At 42.9% G+C, this 19,241-nt stretch overlaps 1 protein-coding gene across 1 annotated transcript in view; it reads left to right on the top strand.

The window, feature by feature from the left end:
• The window catches only part of HMGA2 (high mobility group AT-hook 2), a 161,335-nt gene that overhangs the window by 117,662 nt on the left and 24,432 nt on the right, over positions 1 to 19,241 (top strand). Inside the window, exon 4 of the mRNA XM_073331445.1 lies at positions 18,301 to 18,333. Within this exon, the coding sequence (XP_073187546.1) occupies positions 18,301 to 18,333 (33 nt within the window). The remainder of the gene's footprint in view (positions 1 to 18,300; positions 18,334 to 19,241) is intronic.

The raw sequence follows: 19,241 nt of genomic DNA, 5'->3' as shown, positions 1-19,241 counted from the left end.
CTCACATGGTGGGTTGATGCGTAATCCCCTGAAAGACATACTTCCCAGTGCCAGCCACAGCAGGATTTGGGGGCCAACCCATCCCCTTCATTTATCCAGCAGGCCGTTCTTACCTTGTCTCCCAGAATCAGCCAGCCACAAGTGCCACTAACTGGCATCCCCAAACCACATATTTAACTAACCAAAAACAAAATCTGCCTAGCTGGGGGGCAAAGGTGTTTACATTGTGGGATAAATTCTTTAAACCAAGAGCAGCATTTGGCTCAGTGTTTATAATACACTTATATCTAATTACTTTATTTTGTCTTTTTAAAAAAATAGAGAGTGAGTGCCAGGAAATAGAAGTAAATTATTGAGCAATGTGATTGGCTGAAATGTTCCTTTCAAGACAGTTCCTGAACAACAGTACATTTTAAAACTAGACTGCTTTCCCAGTGGCATATGGTGCTTTGTGATATGGGAACAAGGAAACCACTTTAAGCTGTAACGGCTAGCAGGGTTGTAGTTAAGTGCTTTAGGCACTGCATTCTTGAGGCAGTATCATGTTACGGTAATATTATGAAAAAAGCTGCAGGGGATTTGCATGCATACCTAACACACATATCTTTGATGTTCATAACATTAGATCCAAGTAACAAATGTGATCTTCAGGTTAGACACAGTTTCTAAAAGACTACTAAACAATTTTAGCTAAACAGTTACATAATAGTTCTTTTTTAAATTATGGAGAAAATTCTTTTCTATTAACCTGGCCTAAATTGACAGTAACCCCAGTGACTCACTGATTTCAACAGTTACTTCAAAATTACGTTGTGGTCACCAAGAGTATAATTTCTCTCTCTCTCTCTCTGTTCATGTTTACTTAAAAGAAAACTTCAGAACAAAGACCAAAAATACAGTCAAAATCAGGACAAATCACAGACTCACAAAGAAGATATCCATACCCTCCCCACCCCAGACTCTTTGTCCTGAAAACTAGACGATCAGTCCGGCATGTTAGGTCCCCATGCTGCCCACTGTTCCACTGAATTTGTTTGATTTTTCTCCATCATTGCCAGCAACTGAATAACTGCACAGTTGTGTGAACTAGAGTTGCAGGTGTGTCACTCTGTGCCTGAAGACAGGCTTGAACAGCAGCTCTGCAATAGATAGTAAAAAATCACAGTATTAACAATTGCCAAATTCTTAAAGAAAATACATGGCAAATGTCTGATCCAGGTAACTGCTAAATCTTCTGGTGTCTGAAAAAGTAAAAAATCCAGTAGTCCATCAGTCTGGCCACACAACAATGTGACTCTCAGTTTTGAAGCCAACAAATCCCAATTGTGGACATTCAAGGAGCAGAATTGTAAAAAGTGCTCCATTGTCTCCTCTGATACAGAGCAGGTTCACCAAGCGCAGCCTATATCTACTATGTGCTTTCCTCATACGTTACCTCTAACAGACAGTTTACAATGAGATACCCACCACCATACATCCTTGTACTTGAAGGGAATTCTGTTATTTTAAAGGTACAACAATGCCCCACTGACACAATCTTCTGGGCAAGTCAGTACTGCCATATGGAGTTCTGAAAAATACCCCTTAAGTACCCTCCAATATAGAAGTCTCCTAAACTGTGAGCCACCATGCTGGAGTGCTGTTGCCTGAATTTGGCAATGGGAAATACGCCTGGAGGCAAGTTGCATGTAAGAGGGAGCCTGCTGGGCAGGAAAAAAAATCCTTTTTAGGGGCTGCATCACCTTTTCCCCATCAGTTAACCCATTTCTTCTCCTGTGACATTTCCCAGTAATACTGGAAAATAAGTGGCTATCTCCTGCTCCCAACCATGCAAACCTTAAGAAAATTAAAAAATAAAACCAACAACATCAAGAAAGCTTCAGGGCACATCACTCCCAAAGCCCCCTTCTTTAACTGGCAAATAAACTATATGTCTCTACATTAGGTTACATTTATTCTCCCAGAGCATCTGAAAAAATAACCAGGTCAGTTTGACCAACAATTTTCTAGGGGAGGAAACACATATGCCACATAAATGCAAAGGGGTAACAGAAATGTTTTAATTAACATCACCCTTTCTGCCAGCATCAGGGTCCACCTTTTCTACCTCATCACCTTAACCTGGCAGGAGGCAAATTGTTCTCCCAGTTCAACTCAGCTACTGAATCACTGACAAAAGTGAGCACCAAAATATCTATAACCTCACCAGGGCTCATCCCATGAGGAAGGCAGGTTCACTCTATCCAAAGGTTTGGCTTGATCCAAAGCCAAAAGCCCCCTCCCACTATTCCTGTCGCCCAATTTCAAATACTTTCTACAGACTACACAAAAGTGCCTGCCACTATGCGACATTTAACTGTGTTAGACTGGCAGGGATGCAATAATTTTCCAGCTATTTTTCCCAATCTCTCCGCTAGAATGGAAGCCAACATTTTGTAATCTATGTTCAAAAGAGCAATAGGCGCCCAACGCCTAATCCTCTTTGTCTGCCAAAAAAAAACCCCAAAAGGCCTTAATAAAAGGAAGATTCCAATGTGCCTCTAATCAAGGCATCATTGAAAGCACATGAGAGCACCACAGAGAAGGGATCCATAAATCTCTGATAAAATTCCGCTGTCAAACTGTGCATCCCCAGGGAAGTTCCCTTCTTCAGTGGCAAGATACTCCTCTGCTGGCCTCACAAGCAAGTCCTGTTCCTCATCTACCAGTGCTGGAAAACTTGCAATACTATTCAAAAACTGCTCCTGTTACTGCTACTGCTGCTGCTGCTGCTGGAAAGGAGGAGTGATTTGTCCCTGAAAGAACTCACTGTGATATTCCTGAACTATCCTCAACATGCGAATGGTGTCCCTGTGGACCTGCCCTTTGCTTAGGATACTCTAACCCCATCATACTCCTCTGAGGTCTCTTTTCCTTACATCCTGCAGATATATCAGAGGAGGTTGCCCCACCTTTTGTCCTAAAGTCCTTTGCAAATGAAGCTGATTCCAGCTTTCTCCTGTACCGTTGCAACATTTCCTTCTTAATTCCTCTAAAGACCTTTGTTTCTATGCATTCTCCAGCCTGCAGTCAACTATCAAGATCTCTCAAATAGCTCTGCAATGCTAAATAATGCTTGTAATCAGTCGTATACAGGCAGCCTGAAAAAGGAATATAGAGAAATCATTAGGCTCTGCTAGGTCAATTCCCACTGTTCCATTTGGGATGCATAAAACTCCCAAACTGTTTCTCATACCATAAAGATGTATTCAATCTTTCTGATTGCAACAGCATTATTGAGTAAGGTATTTAGTTTCCTATAACTGCAGCCAAACATCACTGTTCCATACTCTGCAAGGTATGGACCAAGCAGTGGTCCGAAAACTACAGATTGCATTGCACAGTATCTGATCACTGTGGTAGCTTTCACATACACCCTGTCCAATCGACTACACAATTCCCCTCTAAAAAAATGTAAATGCTCCCTCCTTTCTTAAACGAGGATGCCCAAAAACATCCGTTAACCCAGGAGTATCAAACACAACTTCTAAGTAAGTTTCATCAGCTTGTAATGCTGTAGGTTGCTTCACTCTCTCAGGTTTCAGAGTAGCAGCAGTGTTAGTCTGTATCCGTAAAAAGAAAAGGAGTACTTGTGGCACCTTAGAGACTAACAAATTTATTAGAGCATAAGCTTTCGTGAGCTATAGCTCACTTCATTGGATGCATATAGTGGAAAATATAGTGGGGAGATTTTATGTACACAGAGAACATGAAACAATGGGTGTTACCATACACACTGTAAGGAGAGTGATCAGGTAAGGTGAGCTATTATCAGCAGGAGAGCAGGGGTGGGGGGGAGGAACCTTTTGTAGTGATAATCAAGGTGGGCCATTTCCAGCAGTTGACAAGAACAGTAGGAGGGGAAATAAACAAGGGGAAATAGTTTCACTTTGTGTAATGACCCATCCACTCCCAGTCTTTATTCAAGCCTCAGTTAATTGTATCCAGTTTGCAAATTAATTCCAATTCAGCAGTCTCTTGTTGGAGTCTGTTTTTGAAGTTTTTTTGTTGAAGAATTGCCACTTTTAGGTCTGTAATTGAGTGACCAGAGAGATTGAAGTGTTCTCTGACTGGTTTTTGAATGTTATAATTCTTGACGTCTGATTTGTGTCCATTTATTCTTTTACGTAGAGACTGTCCAGTTTGGCCAATGTACATGGCAGAGGGGCATTGCTGGCACATGATGGCATATATCACATTTGGTGTGCACACACCACACAACAAAAACACTAACCCAGGAACCTATCCTTGCAACAAAGCCCGTTGCCAACTGTGTCCACATATCTATTCAGGGGACACCATCATAGGGCCTAATCCCATCAGCCACACTATCAAAGGCTCATTCACCTGCGCATCTATAAATGTGATATGTGCCAGCAATGCCCCTCTGCCACGTGCATTGGCCAAACTGGACAGTCTCTACGTAAAAAAACTTCAAAAAGAGACTCCAACGAGAGACTGCTGAATTGGAATTAATTTACAAACTGGATACTTAGGCTTGAATAAAGACTGGGAGTGGATGGGTCATTACACAAAGTAAAACTATTTCCCCTTTTTTATTTCCCCTCCTACTGTTCTTGTCAACTGCTGGAAATGGCCCACCTTGATTATCACTACAAAAGGTTCCCCCCCACCCCACCCCGCTCTCCTGCTTATAATAGCTTACCTTACCTGATCACTCTCCTTACAGTGTGTATGGTAACACCCATTGTTTCATGTTCTCTATGTATATAAAATCTCCCCACTATATTTTCCACTGTATGCATCTGATGAAATGAGCTGTAGCTCACGAAAGCTTATGCTCTAATAAATTTGTTAGTCTCTAAGGTACCACAAGTACTCCTTTTCTTTTCACTCTGCCAGTCACTGCAGCTAAACAATTAAAATCCCCTGTACAAAACAATTGTCAAGAGGAGCAACCTCTATAAAAGGATCTTTCCTCAGTTGCTGACACAATGATACCTCACATGCAAATAACAGTACTCAAGAATCCCCTTACCAGCTGCAGTTCTACCACGTTCTGTACCTACACTGCATAAGTATAAAACAGTACCCCTACACCTTTGTAATTATCCAGTCCTGTGGACCAAAAAGATAGGCCCCTCTTCCAATCCCTCTGAGCTTCCATGTCACACCTGTATCCCCACCAGATCCAAATATTGCCCCTCCAAACACTAAAGGTCATCTGCCTCTGGCACACACTCAGAATGAAACATACGTTTCACATTGCAACTTTCAGTACCATCTAAACAAAGGCTCAGCTCCAAGTTGTTACAGGTACTTGTGATCCTCATCTAGTTGTCCACCATGTGACTGCTGATAATCCCTCTGATTTACCCCTCTCTCTCTCACTCTTTCCTTTTCTTTGACCACTTTTTTCTTATTGACTAGTCCATTGTTGTCAACTGAGGGGCCTCCTGAGTCCCCAGATCCTGATCCCAACTCTGATAGTTCTTTCTGAAATAGCTCAAGCCCAATAACACTCAGTTCTGCTTCCCCAAATAAAGGTGCTTGTAATGCCTGCTCTCCGTCATCTGCAACAGCACCCATATAGAAAACCTGTTACCCGTTAGAACTGTGAAAATTCTGTGTAGTTTGGAGAGCTGCAGGCCACCTTCAGCTACTTAGCATTCTCTGTGGATCCTCTCCTTCCCTGTCTGATTGCACAGAACTTTTCTTTTCCTGAAGCTGAGCATATCAAAACGTGCTTTCCAGCTAGCAAGTCTGCCATACCCGTACCGTAGCCTGCCTATCCATCCCCGGTGATTGAGATTCCTGCATAACCAATTGTGCCTGAAGATGTTCCTTCCCCAGTTTCTTCTTTCCCCCCTGCCCACTTCTGATAGTCTCCCCCCACATTACTAGGTCTGAAATACCCATCTGCATCATCCTGGCTCTCAGTGGTTCCCACTCCGTCACCCTGACCCTTTCCATTTCTGAATCAGTAACAAAGTCCCCCAATCCTTCCCCCAGAAGTAGAGAGGCCCTGCCACAACTCTTGCAGGGCTGCTCAAAATCCTCTGAACCTCTGGCTCAGGGAAGAAGGAATGTTCCCTGCAAGGCTGGAAGTGATTTCTTTCCCTATTGGGCCATGTCTTGGGGCACTGACTATGAACATGTCCACTTCTCCCATGCATGTTGCATCTACTGAAGTCCCTGTAGTCCTCACAGTTGTGTGCATTAGAACAACAGCTCAGGTGACTAGATGTTCTGATATTATCAGGACTGTCACGATATTAGGGGCTTTGTCTTATATAGGCAAATATTAAACCCCCTCCCCCAAATCCTGATTTTCAACCTTGCTATCTGGTCACCCTAACCACAGCACATGCAGTTTCTCACTCCCCAGACACACTAAAATGCTCTGTAGAGCCACAGGTAAAAAAAGTGCGTGGCTGCCCAGGATCCCTACAATAACCCCACTTCAAATCTAAGTGAAATATATTGGGGAGATGTTGCACTGTAATATTTATCTGGAAGAGTTTAGTGGTGCCTTTAAATTCACCATTCCAAACCCTAAATCCATCAGAAACTTTAATTGGAGTCTGCACCACTTTAGTGTTACGTGGAACTCAAATGCAGCACTTTTGCTTCATGTGTATTTTCACTGCAGAATAAAGTAGTCACAGGCTTCATAGCAGGTTGGAATAAAGATTGGCCACTATATCACCCCAATCTCCAGTCCAGTTCCTAATTCCAAACCGTTCCCAGGAAAAAATCCTCTTCGCCATAAGAGTAAAAGCTGACATGGCATTCTCTGCTGCCTGGCAGGTATATCACGGCTTGCAGGCATGCAGGAGAGAATCCTAAAGAATCTTAACAGAGCCCTAGGGAGACTTTTGTCCATGTCCCCTGTGTAGTGCACACCAATCACATATCTCTGCTGAGACACCCCAGGGCAATGCTTCCATTGCAAGGGGGCTTGCCCAGAAGCCTGATCTCAACTGGCTGTGACTGCTGCATGGGATTTCTTCCTACTCAGCCTCTCAGGGACCCCCACACTTGAAACAGACACCTCAGGTCCTTCCTTATTGTCACTGTTCCTCAGTTGCTCACTCGGGATAGGCCTTTGTGCTCCCTCCTAAGCACGGGGGCTTCCCCCTTTGTGTTGCTGGGAACCTCAGGGGCAAGAAAAACAAAAGTCCCCACTTCAGATTCTTTAAAAATGCCTTTTATGGGCCACTTTTCCCTCTGGTCAACTCAGATGCTGTATAATCCCCTGGATGGAGTTCCTTAAAGAGAATGGAGCCCCTGCAACAGAGGAGATCCCAGTACTAGCCCCTTCTCCACTTACAGGGGATGGGAAGGCTACAGGTGTGGCTACAAAATTGTCCTTTACCCCTATATTATTGATACAGCCCAACTGTGGCCAAGCTCCACTGTATTCCTGCCTCTCCTCAAGTCTCTGTGTAGTGTTTGAAATGGAGGACATGCCTTACAAACCATTTCCCAGAGTAAAGGGACATAGTTCCACCCATTCCTTTCCCAGATCTCCCTCTGGCAATTGCTCCCCAAAGCAAGGAGCTGCAAAGCAAACTATTTTCCCTTTTGAATACATACTCCTAATGCCTGTCCCATCACCCCAAATCCTTCCCCATAGCCCAGAGCAATTCCCAAGTCAGCTTCCCCACAGGTACCACAGAAACAAGGCTCATTGGGTATGCTCTAGGAATTATTTTGGGGAAGGTCTATGGCCTGAGTTATACAAGAGTTCAGACTGGATGATCACAATGGTCTCTTCCAGCCTTGGAATCTATGAATTATTAATCATAACATCAGCTAATAGCACCACAGGATCCACCAGTCTGTGCACAGTAACTTCTGAGTCAATCTCCAAATAGATGGATTCTTCCACCTTCACATCCAGAGCACGTACTGAAGGAATAAAGCCTCTTTCAGTCCCCACCATCTCAGGCTGCTGCCATCTTGGCAGGAAAAGGAAGTGAGAGCTTTTTCTCTCTCACACACACAAACACACTCCATTCCTTTCGCTATGGTTACCAGGATGTTAAGGGTAGGTTATTACAGAGGCCGAGTATCGATCTGCAAATCAGTTTTTTAACAGCTGATTTCAGCTGAATAAAGAGGAATTTAGCTTTGCTAACATCTTTTAAATCTATTAGTACATACTGTGGCTTACAGCATACTGTATACGGAGATGTTGCATTTGTTGTCTGGATGGTAAAAACATAACAAAAATTCAATTTGGCTTTCATGCTGCTTTGCAAGGATTGCACAAATCATTTGTTTTGAACCCTGGGGAACATATACCTGTGATTCCTTTTCAAATATAACAACATGAGACAAATGCAAAATGTAATGTACCATACATCAAAATGGTTCCACATCAACGTCTTCCCTACAAGTCTGGAAATGGATTACTTACAATAATGCAGCACTAAGCCCAGAGACAACCCATGCCAGCAGATAGTGGGAGGGCAGAGTGAGGGTAGCCAGCTTCAGCAGTGTAAATGAGCATGCTCAGTCCATGTGAAGTGCCCAGGAAGTGGCAACATATTCCTCCAGCTCCTAGGCATAGGGGTGGCCACAGGGGCTCTGCGCATCGCCCAAGCCCCGAGCACCGGCTCCACAGTTCCCATTGGCTGGGAACCACAGCCAATGGGAGCTGTGGGGATGGCACCTACAGGTGGGGGCAGTACACAGAGCTGCTGTGCTATGGCTCCGCCTAGAAGCCAGAGGGACATGTCGCAGCTTCCTGGGAGCCACCTGAGGTAAATGCTTCCCAAAGCCCACACCCCGAAACTCCTCATGCACCCCAGCCCCCTGCCCTAGCCCCGAGCCCCCTCCTGCACCCAAGCTACTTCCCGGAGCCTGCACCCCGCACCCCAATGCCAGGCCCTAGCCCTGATCCCCCTCCTGCACTCTGAACCCCTTGGCCCCAGCCCGGAGCCCACTCCTGCACCCTAAACCCCTCAGCCCCACCCCAGAGCCCACACCCCCAACCAGAGCCCTCACCCCCTCCTGCACCTCAACTCCCTGCTGCAGCCCGATGAAAATGAGCGAGTGAGTGAGGGTGGGGGAGAGCAAGCAACAGAGGGAGGGGGGTTGGAGTGAGCAGGTGTGGGGCCTCAGAGAAGGGGCAGGGCAGGGAGTGGGGCAAGGGTGTTCAGTTTTGTGCGATTAGAAAGTTGGCAACCCTATCCTGGATGCAACAGTAATGATCAAATATAGCACCTTAGAAACATCCATTTATCCCAGACATACAAAAACATCTCTAGCCAACCAATTGTCTACCAGCACATTTGCTCAGACATTCAAGGCATTCAAGATAACATACTGGCCAGATCTTCAGCTGCTATAAATGGGTGTAGCACCATTGATTGCCCTCATTTCATTGTAGGCAACTCTTTTAGAGGGAAATCCTCCCAGCCTATGGCAGAGTAGTGGAAGGCCATAAATGAGACTGGTTTGCTGAGAAGGACCAAACCAAGTGATCACTTACAATGAAGCACTGGACTCGCACTGAAACATTATCAGAAATTGGATTGTCGCTGTTCAGCATGGATGACTCTCAGATATATACGCTAAGGTCAGCCACAATGGTTATTCAAATGACCTCCACTGCAGTTTATCCAATGTAGTTGTCAGGTGCCAATTCCAAACCATCAGAACATCCAAAGGCATAAACCCTGTACAAAACATGGCTGTGAAAGAGGCACAGTACAGATGATATCATCCACATCCCCTGTAAGTCCCAGCCCACCCTGAAAGAACATGTTTCTCTTCATTCACCTTCTCACGCCATCTCATTCAGTGAGATATGAGTCTCTCCTCCTTTCCTTTTTTTTTGAAGTTGCTGCTGAAAACATGAAGCAAAAGGCAGTGGGTGCAGCAGAGCATGCCGATAAAAGGGAGGAGAAACTGTCATTGGCTGCAACTGGGAAAGTGTTACTTGGAAAGACATGCATGATCACACACGTATGATGCTGTGTGTCAGATTCCTTGGCTTAGGTTATTGAAAGAATTTGGGAAGAAACTGGATTCCTGTCAAGTTGCACCCTGAGACCAGATTCACAACATTACAAAAATAGCACCTCAGTGGGCACTAAGTGGGACCTTAGTTGGAAATGTTATCAGAAAAGGCAAAGAGACTGAACCACCTTCTCTCCCTTAAAAGTTTCAGGTTGAGGCATATTGATTGGGCATCATAGGCAAAGTCCGTTAAAGGGGTTTTCAACCTTTTTCTTTCTGAGGCCCCCCCAACATGCTATAAAAATTCCACGGCCCATCTGTGCCACAACAACTGGTTTTCTGCATATCCAGTAGATTAAAAGCCACGGCCATGTTAGGGGATAGCAAGCAGAGCAATTGCCCAGGGCCCAACACCACACTGGGCCCCGCAAAGCTAACTTGCTTGGGCTTCAGGTTCAACCCTGGGTGGCAGGGCTTGGGCTTCATCTTTCTGTCCTGGGCCCTAGTGAGTCTAATGCTGGCCCTGCTCTCTGGTTTATTTTGACGGACCCCCCTAAAACCTCCTCCCAAGGGGCCCAGATCCCTGGTTGAGAACCACATACCTTATCTGTTCTGTGGATAAACAGGGAGCTTCACTTCCCGCAGCTGTCAGTTTGTCACCTTTCAAGAGCTCTTAAAAAGTCACATTAAAGTTTTAAAATTTAGGGGCTTGTCTATACAGAATCGTAGTGCACGGCGAGCTGGGGTATGAATTTACGTTGCATCAGCATGCCATGTACTAAGCAGCCAGCAGAGCCTGCTGCCACCCAATCAAAGTTCCGTCATGCGCTATGATGCACTGCTGTTTCAAACAGCCACTTGGTGTGCTGCAGGCTGGTGCACTGTATATTCTCACCCCGGCTTGCCACACACTAAGTCTCTGTATAGCATGGGCAGCAGGTAGCATAGGCAGGGGAAGGCTGTGCCTCCCCAAACAGCCTGTTGTGGCCCTGCCCATGCTCCATCCCCAGACTCCTGCCTGCTTCCAGTACCCTTCCCGCGCCTCTGTGGCTGAGAGGCTGGGGGCAGGCAGGCTGGCGCGGGTGCACACAAGACATCAGGGCTGGGGCCACGCCACACCGTGCGTCCGTCTAGCGCTGGGGGCACTGGGACTGCACCGCCTGCCTGGTGCTCCGGGGCTGGGGGCATTCTGGACGCTCCACCCTCCTGGAACTGGTCCAGCCGCACCACCCACCACACTGCCTGCCTGATGCGCTGAAGCTGGGGGTGTGTAGGGGGAGGCGGCGGCTGCAGGAGGAGGTGCTCTGGGCTCCAGTGGGGGATGGAGGCAGAAGGGGAGGGCCGGGGGTAGCCCCCCTCAAGGGCGCATTCACTCGCCAGCCATGCCATAGAGATAAGCCCTTAGTTTCAGAAAAGTGAATGGAATGGGGGAAATGCTAAAAAATGAAAAGGTGGGGCAGAAAGAGAGCAAGGAACAGGGAAAATGATGGTGTAGACACTGCTATCGGGATGTGCAATGAAGAGAAGACTTTTTGTGCCCTCCTCCAGACCGTGAATCTGAGCAAGACCAAGTAGCACAGTTTGGCCCTAAATCACAGCTTCTGATGGTTGTGGCTATCAGTGGGCTCCCAGATTTGAATTCAATATAAACATATAGAAATGACTTAAAAAAACTGATTTCAGCTGAGTTACACGGTCGTAAACCCAGTGTATCACAGTGTAGAATCTGACTTCTATACTTCAGTCAGAGATATAAGCTCCTTTTGAATGACTAATTATTTGTAACCTCTACTGCCCTAGAAGTTTAAGAGAAGTGTAGTTGATATTACAATTGACATATTTAAAATAATCAAAAATGTTTTATATCAAGGCAACAGAGTGTAAAATATATTCACATTCACCTACTGTGCGTTGAGTTTTGATTACATCCTTGATAAACTCTTGGATATTGTTGATCAGTAATTAACAGTTGACAAGAAATGAGACTTTTCCTATTTACTTGCCAACAGTTCTTTTCAAACTTGAAGAATTCTTTGTGGAAAATCTGCCAGTAACTCTCAGTTATCCAGATGTAAATCCATTTAAATTAGTGTTACACTGGAATTATCCTGCTGTAAATGAGAGCAGAATCTGACCCATTGGCTCTTTCCCAGGGATTTCTCTCATGTTTTGATATTTTCCCCAGAACCTAAAACTATTAAAAACATAACAGGCGTCTAGCCCTCTGTTGTGAAGATAGATGTAAACACAAAGGGTGAAATCCTGGCTCTGCTGAAGTTAGTGACTAAACTGCCATTGACACTAGTGGGGCTAGAATTTCACCCAAGGTGACCAAATACAAAGGCCATAAAAGTACCTAGATAAAAAGTTACTTTTGCCTGTTAAATCCTCATCTTGGCAGGCTGAAATTTCCCTTTAATGTGCTTATCGTATTGGATATACATGTAACATGATAATTTCTGTTATCTGAATGGGTTTTCCTAGAACTAAGTTTGGAATATGCAAACAAGGAAGTATTCTATTAAATATTCTATTGAGATAACTGAGTTCCTTGCTACTGTCATTAACAATTAGGATGAGAGTGGAGTTTACATTGCTATAGGCTAAAGGATATTGGTCTCCAGTGGTGTGGCTTGTGGGAGTTTGTGGGTTTCTGTAAAACTAGGTCCAGCAGCAGGTCAGTTTAATAAACTAATAAATAGTTTTTCAATGATCCTTCTTCGTCTTTGCTATTCAAATCTAAAAGTAGGACCAAGTAGGGTAGAAAATAAAGACTAGAAATAGCACAGATTTACCAAAATTCTCCACAGATTACTGTTATCCCAGTTTATAAGACTACACAGATCACTATGAAATCTTTGCACTATAAGGGCCTAATGGTATTACTGTTAGATTCTAATGACCCATGGCTGTGTGCAAACATAGACACCATGGTTGCCTGTTAACTGCAAACCTGGGCTGTAGGCAATAGAATTCATGATCTTTTGCTCCCAAAATGTTCAGGCATTTTACTCACTGAGCTAATAGAGAATATGCTGTAGCTCTTGGTGACGGTTGGACATATATGCTGTTTTTAGGTCTCTAACCACTGTAGTGCACAGTAGTCACCAATTGAGAAATCTGCATACCTGGTTCTATTGGATAGAGGGCATTAATATGCATTTATATAAGCCAGTATATCACAAGTTCTGCACTGTGGATTCATGTATGCAGTTAAGAAGCGAAAAGCAGCCTTTATCCATAACTAAGGATCCACTCCAAATCTCCCAAAACATGGATCGCTAAATATGCATGTCTTCCACAGTTATCAAGTAGGCAGGGGCAAGGTTGGATTTAAACTAGTTGAGGAAGGTGCGAGTTACAACAGAAATTATTGTGCCACCTCTTGAAATCGTTTGGAGGGAATATTTTTTAGTTTGGATTGATTTCAGTTTCGCTAGTATTATTTGAGTTCTTGAACCTTCTTGGATGTGTAGGTCAACAGGGATTTGTGCATATCATTTTACACTTCTGTTAAATTAGAGCTACAAATGCTAGGGTGACCTATGAAATGAGTTGATTGTCTAACTACAGTACTTAGTTGGCATTAGTGAAACCATCATAACTGCCATTAGTTTTTCACCTTTCTTGCTAATCTCACCAACAGAGCTACCTATGTATGATTGTATTGTCAGTGTTGATATTGTACTCGCTTGTGGGTAAAACAGAGAACTGTAGTCTCCAGGGATTGTCCATTTGGCACCTTTCACAGCACTAAGCTCACTTTAATAAGGGAGAGAGACAGATCCAAATGCAGACTTTTAATATTTAAGAACAATGTGGATTGCTATACTTTGGGGATGGAAATCAATTAGTGGATTGAATTCATGCATAGTATTTTCATCTGTAATCATTATATATGTGTTCCAACATTGTTCATTTTATTTAAAAGAAAAGCTATGCATATTCTTCCAACCAACACCGTGAAGTTTCAAAATGTAACTTATAACTCAGTTATAGAAATCTCCCAATTAATATTGAAAACGTTGGAAGGATTACTTGCATGACATTCAGCAAAGTATATGAAAGCCCAGGTATGCACGCTAACAAGGGCTAACTTGGAATTCCTATTTGGAAATATAAACAGGGTGATAATGAGCAGGAGTATGGAGATGATATTGCCTTTGTATTTGGTACTGATGGAACCACTGCTGGAATAATGTGTCCATTTTAAAAAAAAATGGATTGAGTTCAAAGAAGAGCAACAAAAATTATTTGTGGACTGGAGATCATGTCTTACAATGAGAGAGTAAAGAAGCTCAAACTAGTCTACAAAGAGAAGGATTAAGAAGTGATTTGATCAGGGTCTGTAGTTCCCTACACAGGTAGACGATATCTGATTTATAGACTTTTTAGAGGAGGACGTTGTAGTCATTGAGGCAGGATATAATGAGGCCTGAGCAAGAGATTTGGCTGTGGGGAGGGAAAGGAAAGGATGCATCTTGGATGTCGAGAAGGAAAAGGTGGCAGGATTTGGATATGACCTGGATGTCAGGGCAAGAGAAAAGAAGTCAAAACTAATCCCTAGGCCTGGGTGACAGAGAGGACGGTGGTGATTGTCAGCAGTGATAGAGGATGAAGGAAGTGAAGAAGGTTTGTTAGGAAAGATAAGGAGTTGGGATTTAACTGTGTGAAGTTTAAGCTGACGACAAGACATCTGAAAGGTCTGTTCATGTTGTCACCATAGTTGTTTTTTTCCATCCAAAGTGCAGTATCGGCCCATGAAAGTATACAGTTAATTTTATTTTGCTTTAGCTAGCACATTAAAACAACACAATTTTAAAGTTGGTGAAGAAAATCCTGCTATATTCTAGTTTCCATTTTATACTAAAAGACATTATTGCTATTTAAGTTCTCTTCTCACAGGAATATTTTTAATATCTGCCAGCATCTTAACACTTTTGCTTTGTATTCCCTGTAGTGCATGAATTTGGGGACGCAGTGTAAGACAGTGTCTTATAATCGTGTTTGACCAAAAGAGGTGAATTTTTCTTTCACGTGTCCAGAATTGTGACTGATATTCCAGGCAATATAAAATAGTCTACTTTTAAACTAGGCAAAAAATAACACTTGAAAGTTATATATTGAGCTAAGCTACTCCAAATGTGATCTTTGAAATAAACGAGACTACACATCTTTGAGAACAGTCAGAGATACAGAGATTTGCTGTACAGAATCCATAAGTAACACTCTCAGCTGATGGAGTCTTTTATTCAGGGCTCTCCAGTTCTGTGTACAATGTTATTTTGCTCCAAAGGATTTCTTTAAAGTCCCTTGTCTCTGGCATTTTTTTATAGATACTAACTTTTTTTTTATATCCAAGATGAATTCTCTTTTACCCCAGCAAGATGTACATTTAAATGCAACAGCCTTTTGAATTAGAGGTGTCTCAGTCCAAGACACTCATTGGAAGATGCAGAGATCTGTTAACACAATGAAGTGAAAGCTTAGTGAGCAGAGGAGGTTACATCATTAACTTGTCAAAGAGTTGACAAAGGAGTCAAAGGATACATAGCCACTACAGTCAAAGAAAGCATCACTAGAGCAGGACACATAGGCCCTGATTCTGTGCAGTCAGTTTCCCTGAACTCTCTCATTGCCTTCAAGGCCAGGGACACTCCAAGCCTCAGGAGACCAGACTAAATCCCGCTTGACTTTACCAAGCAATATTTGCAGTCCTTATGCAAACAAAGCACCCATTGATTCAATCTGCAGGAGCCCAGCCCATAAAAATCATTGTTTTCTAAGTGGCAAAGCTTTAAATGTCATGGGCTTCAAGGGAATATGCTGATTTACGCCAGCTAAGGATCTGACCCCTGCTTTAAAGCTTAATCTAAATCATACAGTTCTTCCTTATAAAAGCATAATAAACAGCATATCCAAGATCACAAATCCACAGTATTTTGAATCACAAGAACTCTAGCTAGCAAGCTCTCAGCAGTAAGATACCAAAGGTCCCAAGTGATTAAGAGTCTCATAAAACTTGGTCAGTATCAGAAACAGCTTCCAGGCAGGCAAAGTACAACATTTTCCCTTCACATTTTATGAATGACTGCAGTATTGTGCTTCAATCAGAGTCCTCTACTAAAGCCATTCATAAAAATAAAAACAAAACAAACACACACAAAACTTTCTAGGTTCAGTCTGAAGCCATCGGGTGCCAGAGGCTGGGAAAACATACTGGCAGCTCTAACCCCAACTGGTATTGAAAGTATTCAAGGGTCTTTTTGGTGGTCTGAAAAGTATGAAGTGCTATGTGGAAGGGCAGCTGGTAGAATTACTGTGACACATACTAGGCAAGGAGCCAGAGCTGGCCTTGTTTCAGACATTGTCTTTCCCCTCATTGAAGTGTCAGGAGCTAATTCATGGAAAATTTGGTGAGTTGGCAGCTCTTTCAGTGGATTTCATTGAGCTATAGTGTGCAACAGTCACATGAATGCAGGGTCCACTGCCAAAAAAAATGGGGATTTCTGAGCTGTAGGAATCAAGTCAGCCAGTGAGAATGTCTGTGGATTTTGTGTGGTTTGGGAGTAAACATGTGTACAGGTGTAATCAACAGGGGGAAGAAAAGTCAGGGAAGTGCTAATGATTGAGATTATTGATAAGCTTGATGAATGCTATTCTTACAAATGATTCTTTTGAACCAAATAATCTCTTTGCACCAAGACTCATTTCCCAAGAGGCAGCAAATGTGCTAATCAGCCCAGGGCCTGTAGTCACCTGGGAAAGACATCAACAAAAAAAGTGTGCATTTTTTATCACTTCTCCACTGCACAGTTATTCAATGGAAAAGAAAGGGTCAACGCTAAGATTTTAAAAAATGGACGTAGTAAATTGCACTTTCTTTTCTAGTATTTCCTTAGAGGTTTATGCAGAAATACAAAAACATATCAGTATCAGGACTCCATAGAATTAGAAAGATATTGCAGGTAAACAAAGTATCTGTTGCTAAAATAGAATGCTTTGTGGTGGGGAGTCTGAATTGATCCTAGCATCAGTTACCTTTGTTTTACATTTTCATTCATTTTTCCCACTAAAATATTGCTCTTAAGGACCAGATACATCAAATTGTTTATTTTGAAAAGTTTAAGCGATTTTCTAACACACTGTAATGAAAACTAGCCTTTGGCTATCTAAATGACTTGTTGGCTTATGCCCAAGTAAGGAGACAAACACAGGTCTTGAGCTGGAAACAGGCAAAGCTGGGAATAGGCAACACATCCATAAAGCAATGGCTAGGAAGAAAATCATTAGATGCAACGATTGTGCTTTGAATATATATATAAAAAAATTATGTGGGTGCACATTATGTGGGTTTCCCATTAAAGTTATTGGGAAAACTCCTATTGACTTCAGTGGGGCTAGGATTTCACCCTCTATGAGTGCTAAGTAGTCTTGTTATTTTGTACCTTTACCAAGACCTGTGGAGATCATGCTCTACAGGTCATCAGAGCCAGTCATTAGAGATATTTCAGATAGGACCTAGGAGCTTGGTGTGTGTATGTTAGCTCATCCGTCCCCCCATCCTCTTCTAGAATTAACTGTGTTGCTGGAATAAGTAAAATCATCAGGGGTCTACAATGGTGTTATGCGCCCATTCCCGGACCAGCCAGAACATAGGACCACAGAAATGCCACTTTTGGAGTATGAATGTGTACCTGTATCTACACAAACAGTTGTGAGGGACTGAATGGGGGTCAGCCTGCTTACAGAATGCACAGTGTCAGATATGAGGGAAATTTCTGGATAATATAAGCTTCCCAAAAGTTACTTGATATGTACTCACACACACACACCAAAATCTAACATAGTATCAATAACATTACTTTTGAAACTAAACTAAAATTGCATCTTTGGGGACAAATTCAGAGGGGATATAGAAGGTGCTATAAGGCAGACTTCCTTAGAGTAACAGACTCCTCTACATTCAGATTCTATACCTGTTTAAACCCCCTCTTCTGATGTGTAAAGCTGCTGTAACACACACCCTGAGGAGCTGGAGAAAAGTGCATATTAACGCAGCCCTTACCTTGCTTTAACTTATCCCTTACATATATGTCTGCCTCCACAGAGTGTGCATTACATCAACTGAGACACCTTTACATGTTGGGTGAGGGGACGTAAGTATGTCTGGGGCGTCTGAGTGAGTGCAGGAGATGTGCACTATTTTTCACATCATCTTTGAATTTGGTCCTTTGTCTATATGTTGTTTCAGACGTTAGAAAATGAAATATGGCCTCAATGTATTTTCTTGTTCATAAAAGGGCTAATATTTACTTTTCTTTGCAGCCGCAACAAGTGGTTCAGAAGAAGCCTGCTCAGGTAAGAAATGTTTATATGAATTAATTCTGTAGATTACCTTAATATCCTTTGTTCTTGAGCATGTAAATTAGCAATGTTTATTGTAAGTAATGCAATTAGTACTTAATAAATGGAAAAATGCACTGATCATTTAAATCATCCATTAAATCCACACAACAAAATAAACCCCACTTGTCCACTAAATATTTTTCAGAATAATTACATATAGGCCCCATTTCAGCCAAGTGTTTACATATGGGCTTAAGTCCATCCATATTCAGAAAAGTACTTAGCATGTGCTTAGTGCTTTGATGAATACAGATGGACTACTAAGGGTACAGAACTCTTCTTGATATAGGTCTGCTTTTTTTGAAGGAACAGAACTTTTGCTAGACTATGTTATGGTTTGAATGTATTACTGTAAAAAGAACCTGAATTAAGCATAGAAACAGAAAGTTCTAGTGGTAAAAAGATAAAAACTCTCCAAAAGCATGTGTAGGAGTCCAGTTTCTAAAAAAAACAATAAAACTACAGCCATGATTAATGAATGGTGTTGATACAATAATATTGTGCTCTCCTAATGGTGGAGATAACATTCAGGATAATGCAGTAGGAATTCTACACTAAACTCAAATTCACCATCCCTCCCAGCCAGCAGAGACTCCAGGCACAGTTCAGCTGTGCAAAGAAGGACAGGATTCTGGGTGGGGCCTTGCATGAGGTGCATGCTTCTTACGTGTTGCAGAGCTCCTCTCCGAAGATGGGCAGTACTACACAGTGGGCAGGGTAAAGGTAGACTAAGAGAAGGCTTGGACCAGAGGACCCATTGCTGCCTGGATCCTACTATCCTCCCCTCCCCACATAGGGGGCAGCAGAAGAGGCAACAGAGGGTACGTCTACATGACAAAAAAAACCACGTGCACCAACAA

The sequence above is a fragment of the Lepidochelys kempii genome, chromosome 1 (assembly GCF_965140285.1).
Source record: "Lepidochelys kempii isolate rLepKem1 chromosome 1, rLepKem1.hap1, whole genome shotgun sequence".
In the NCBI taxonomy this organism is placed as follows: Eukaryota; Metazoa; Chordata; order Testudines; family Cheloniidae; genus Lepidochelys; species Lepidochelys kempii.
The sequence above is the reverse complement of the archived record's forward strand: the minus strand, read 5'-3'. Positions and strand labels throughout refer to the sequence as shown.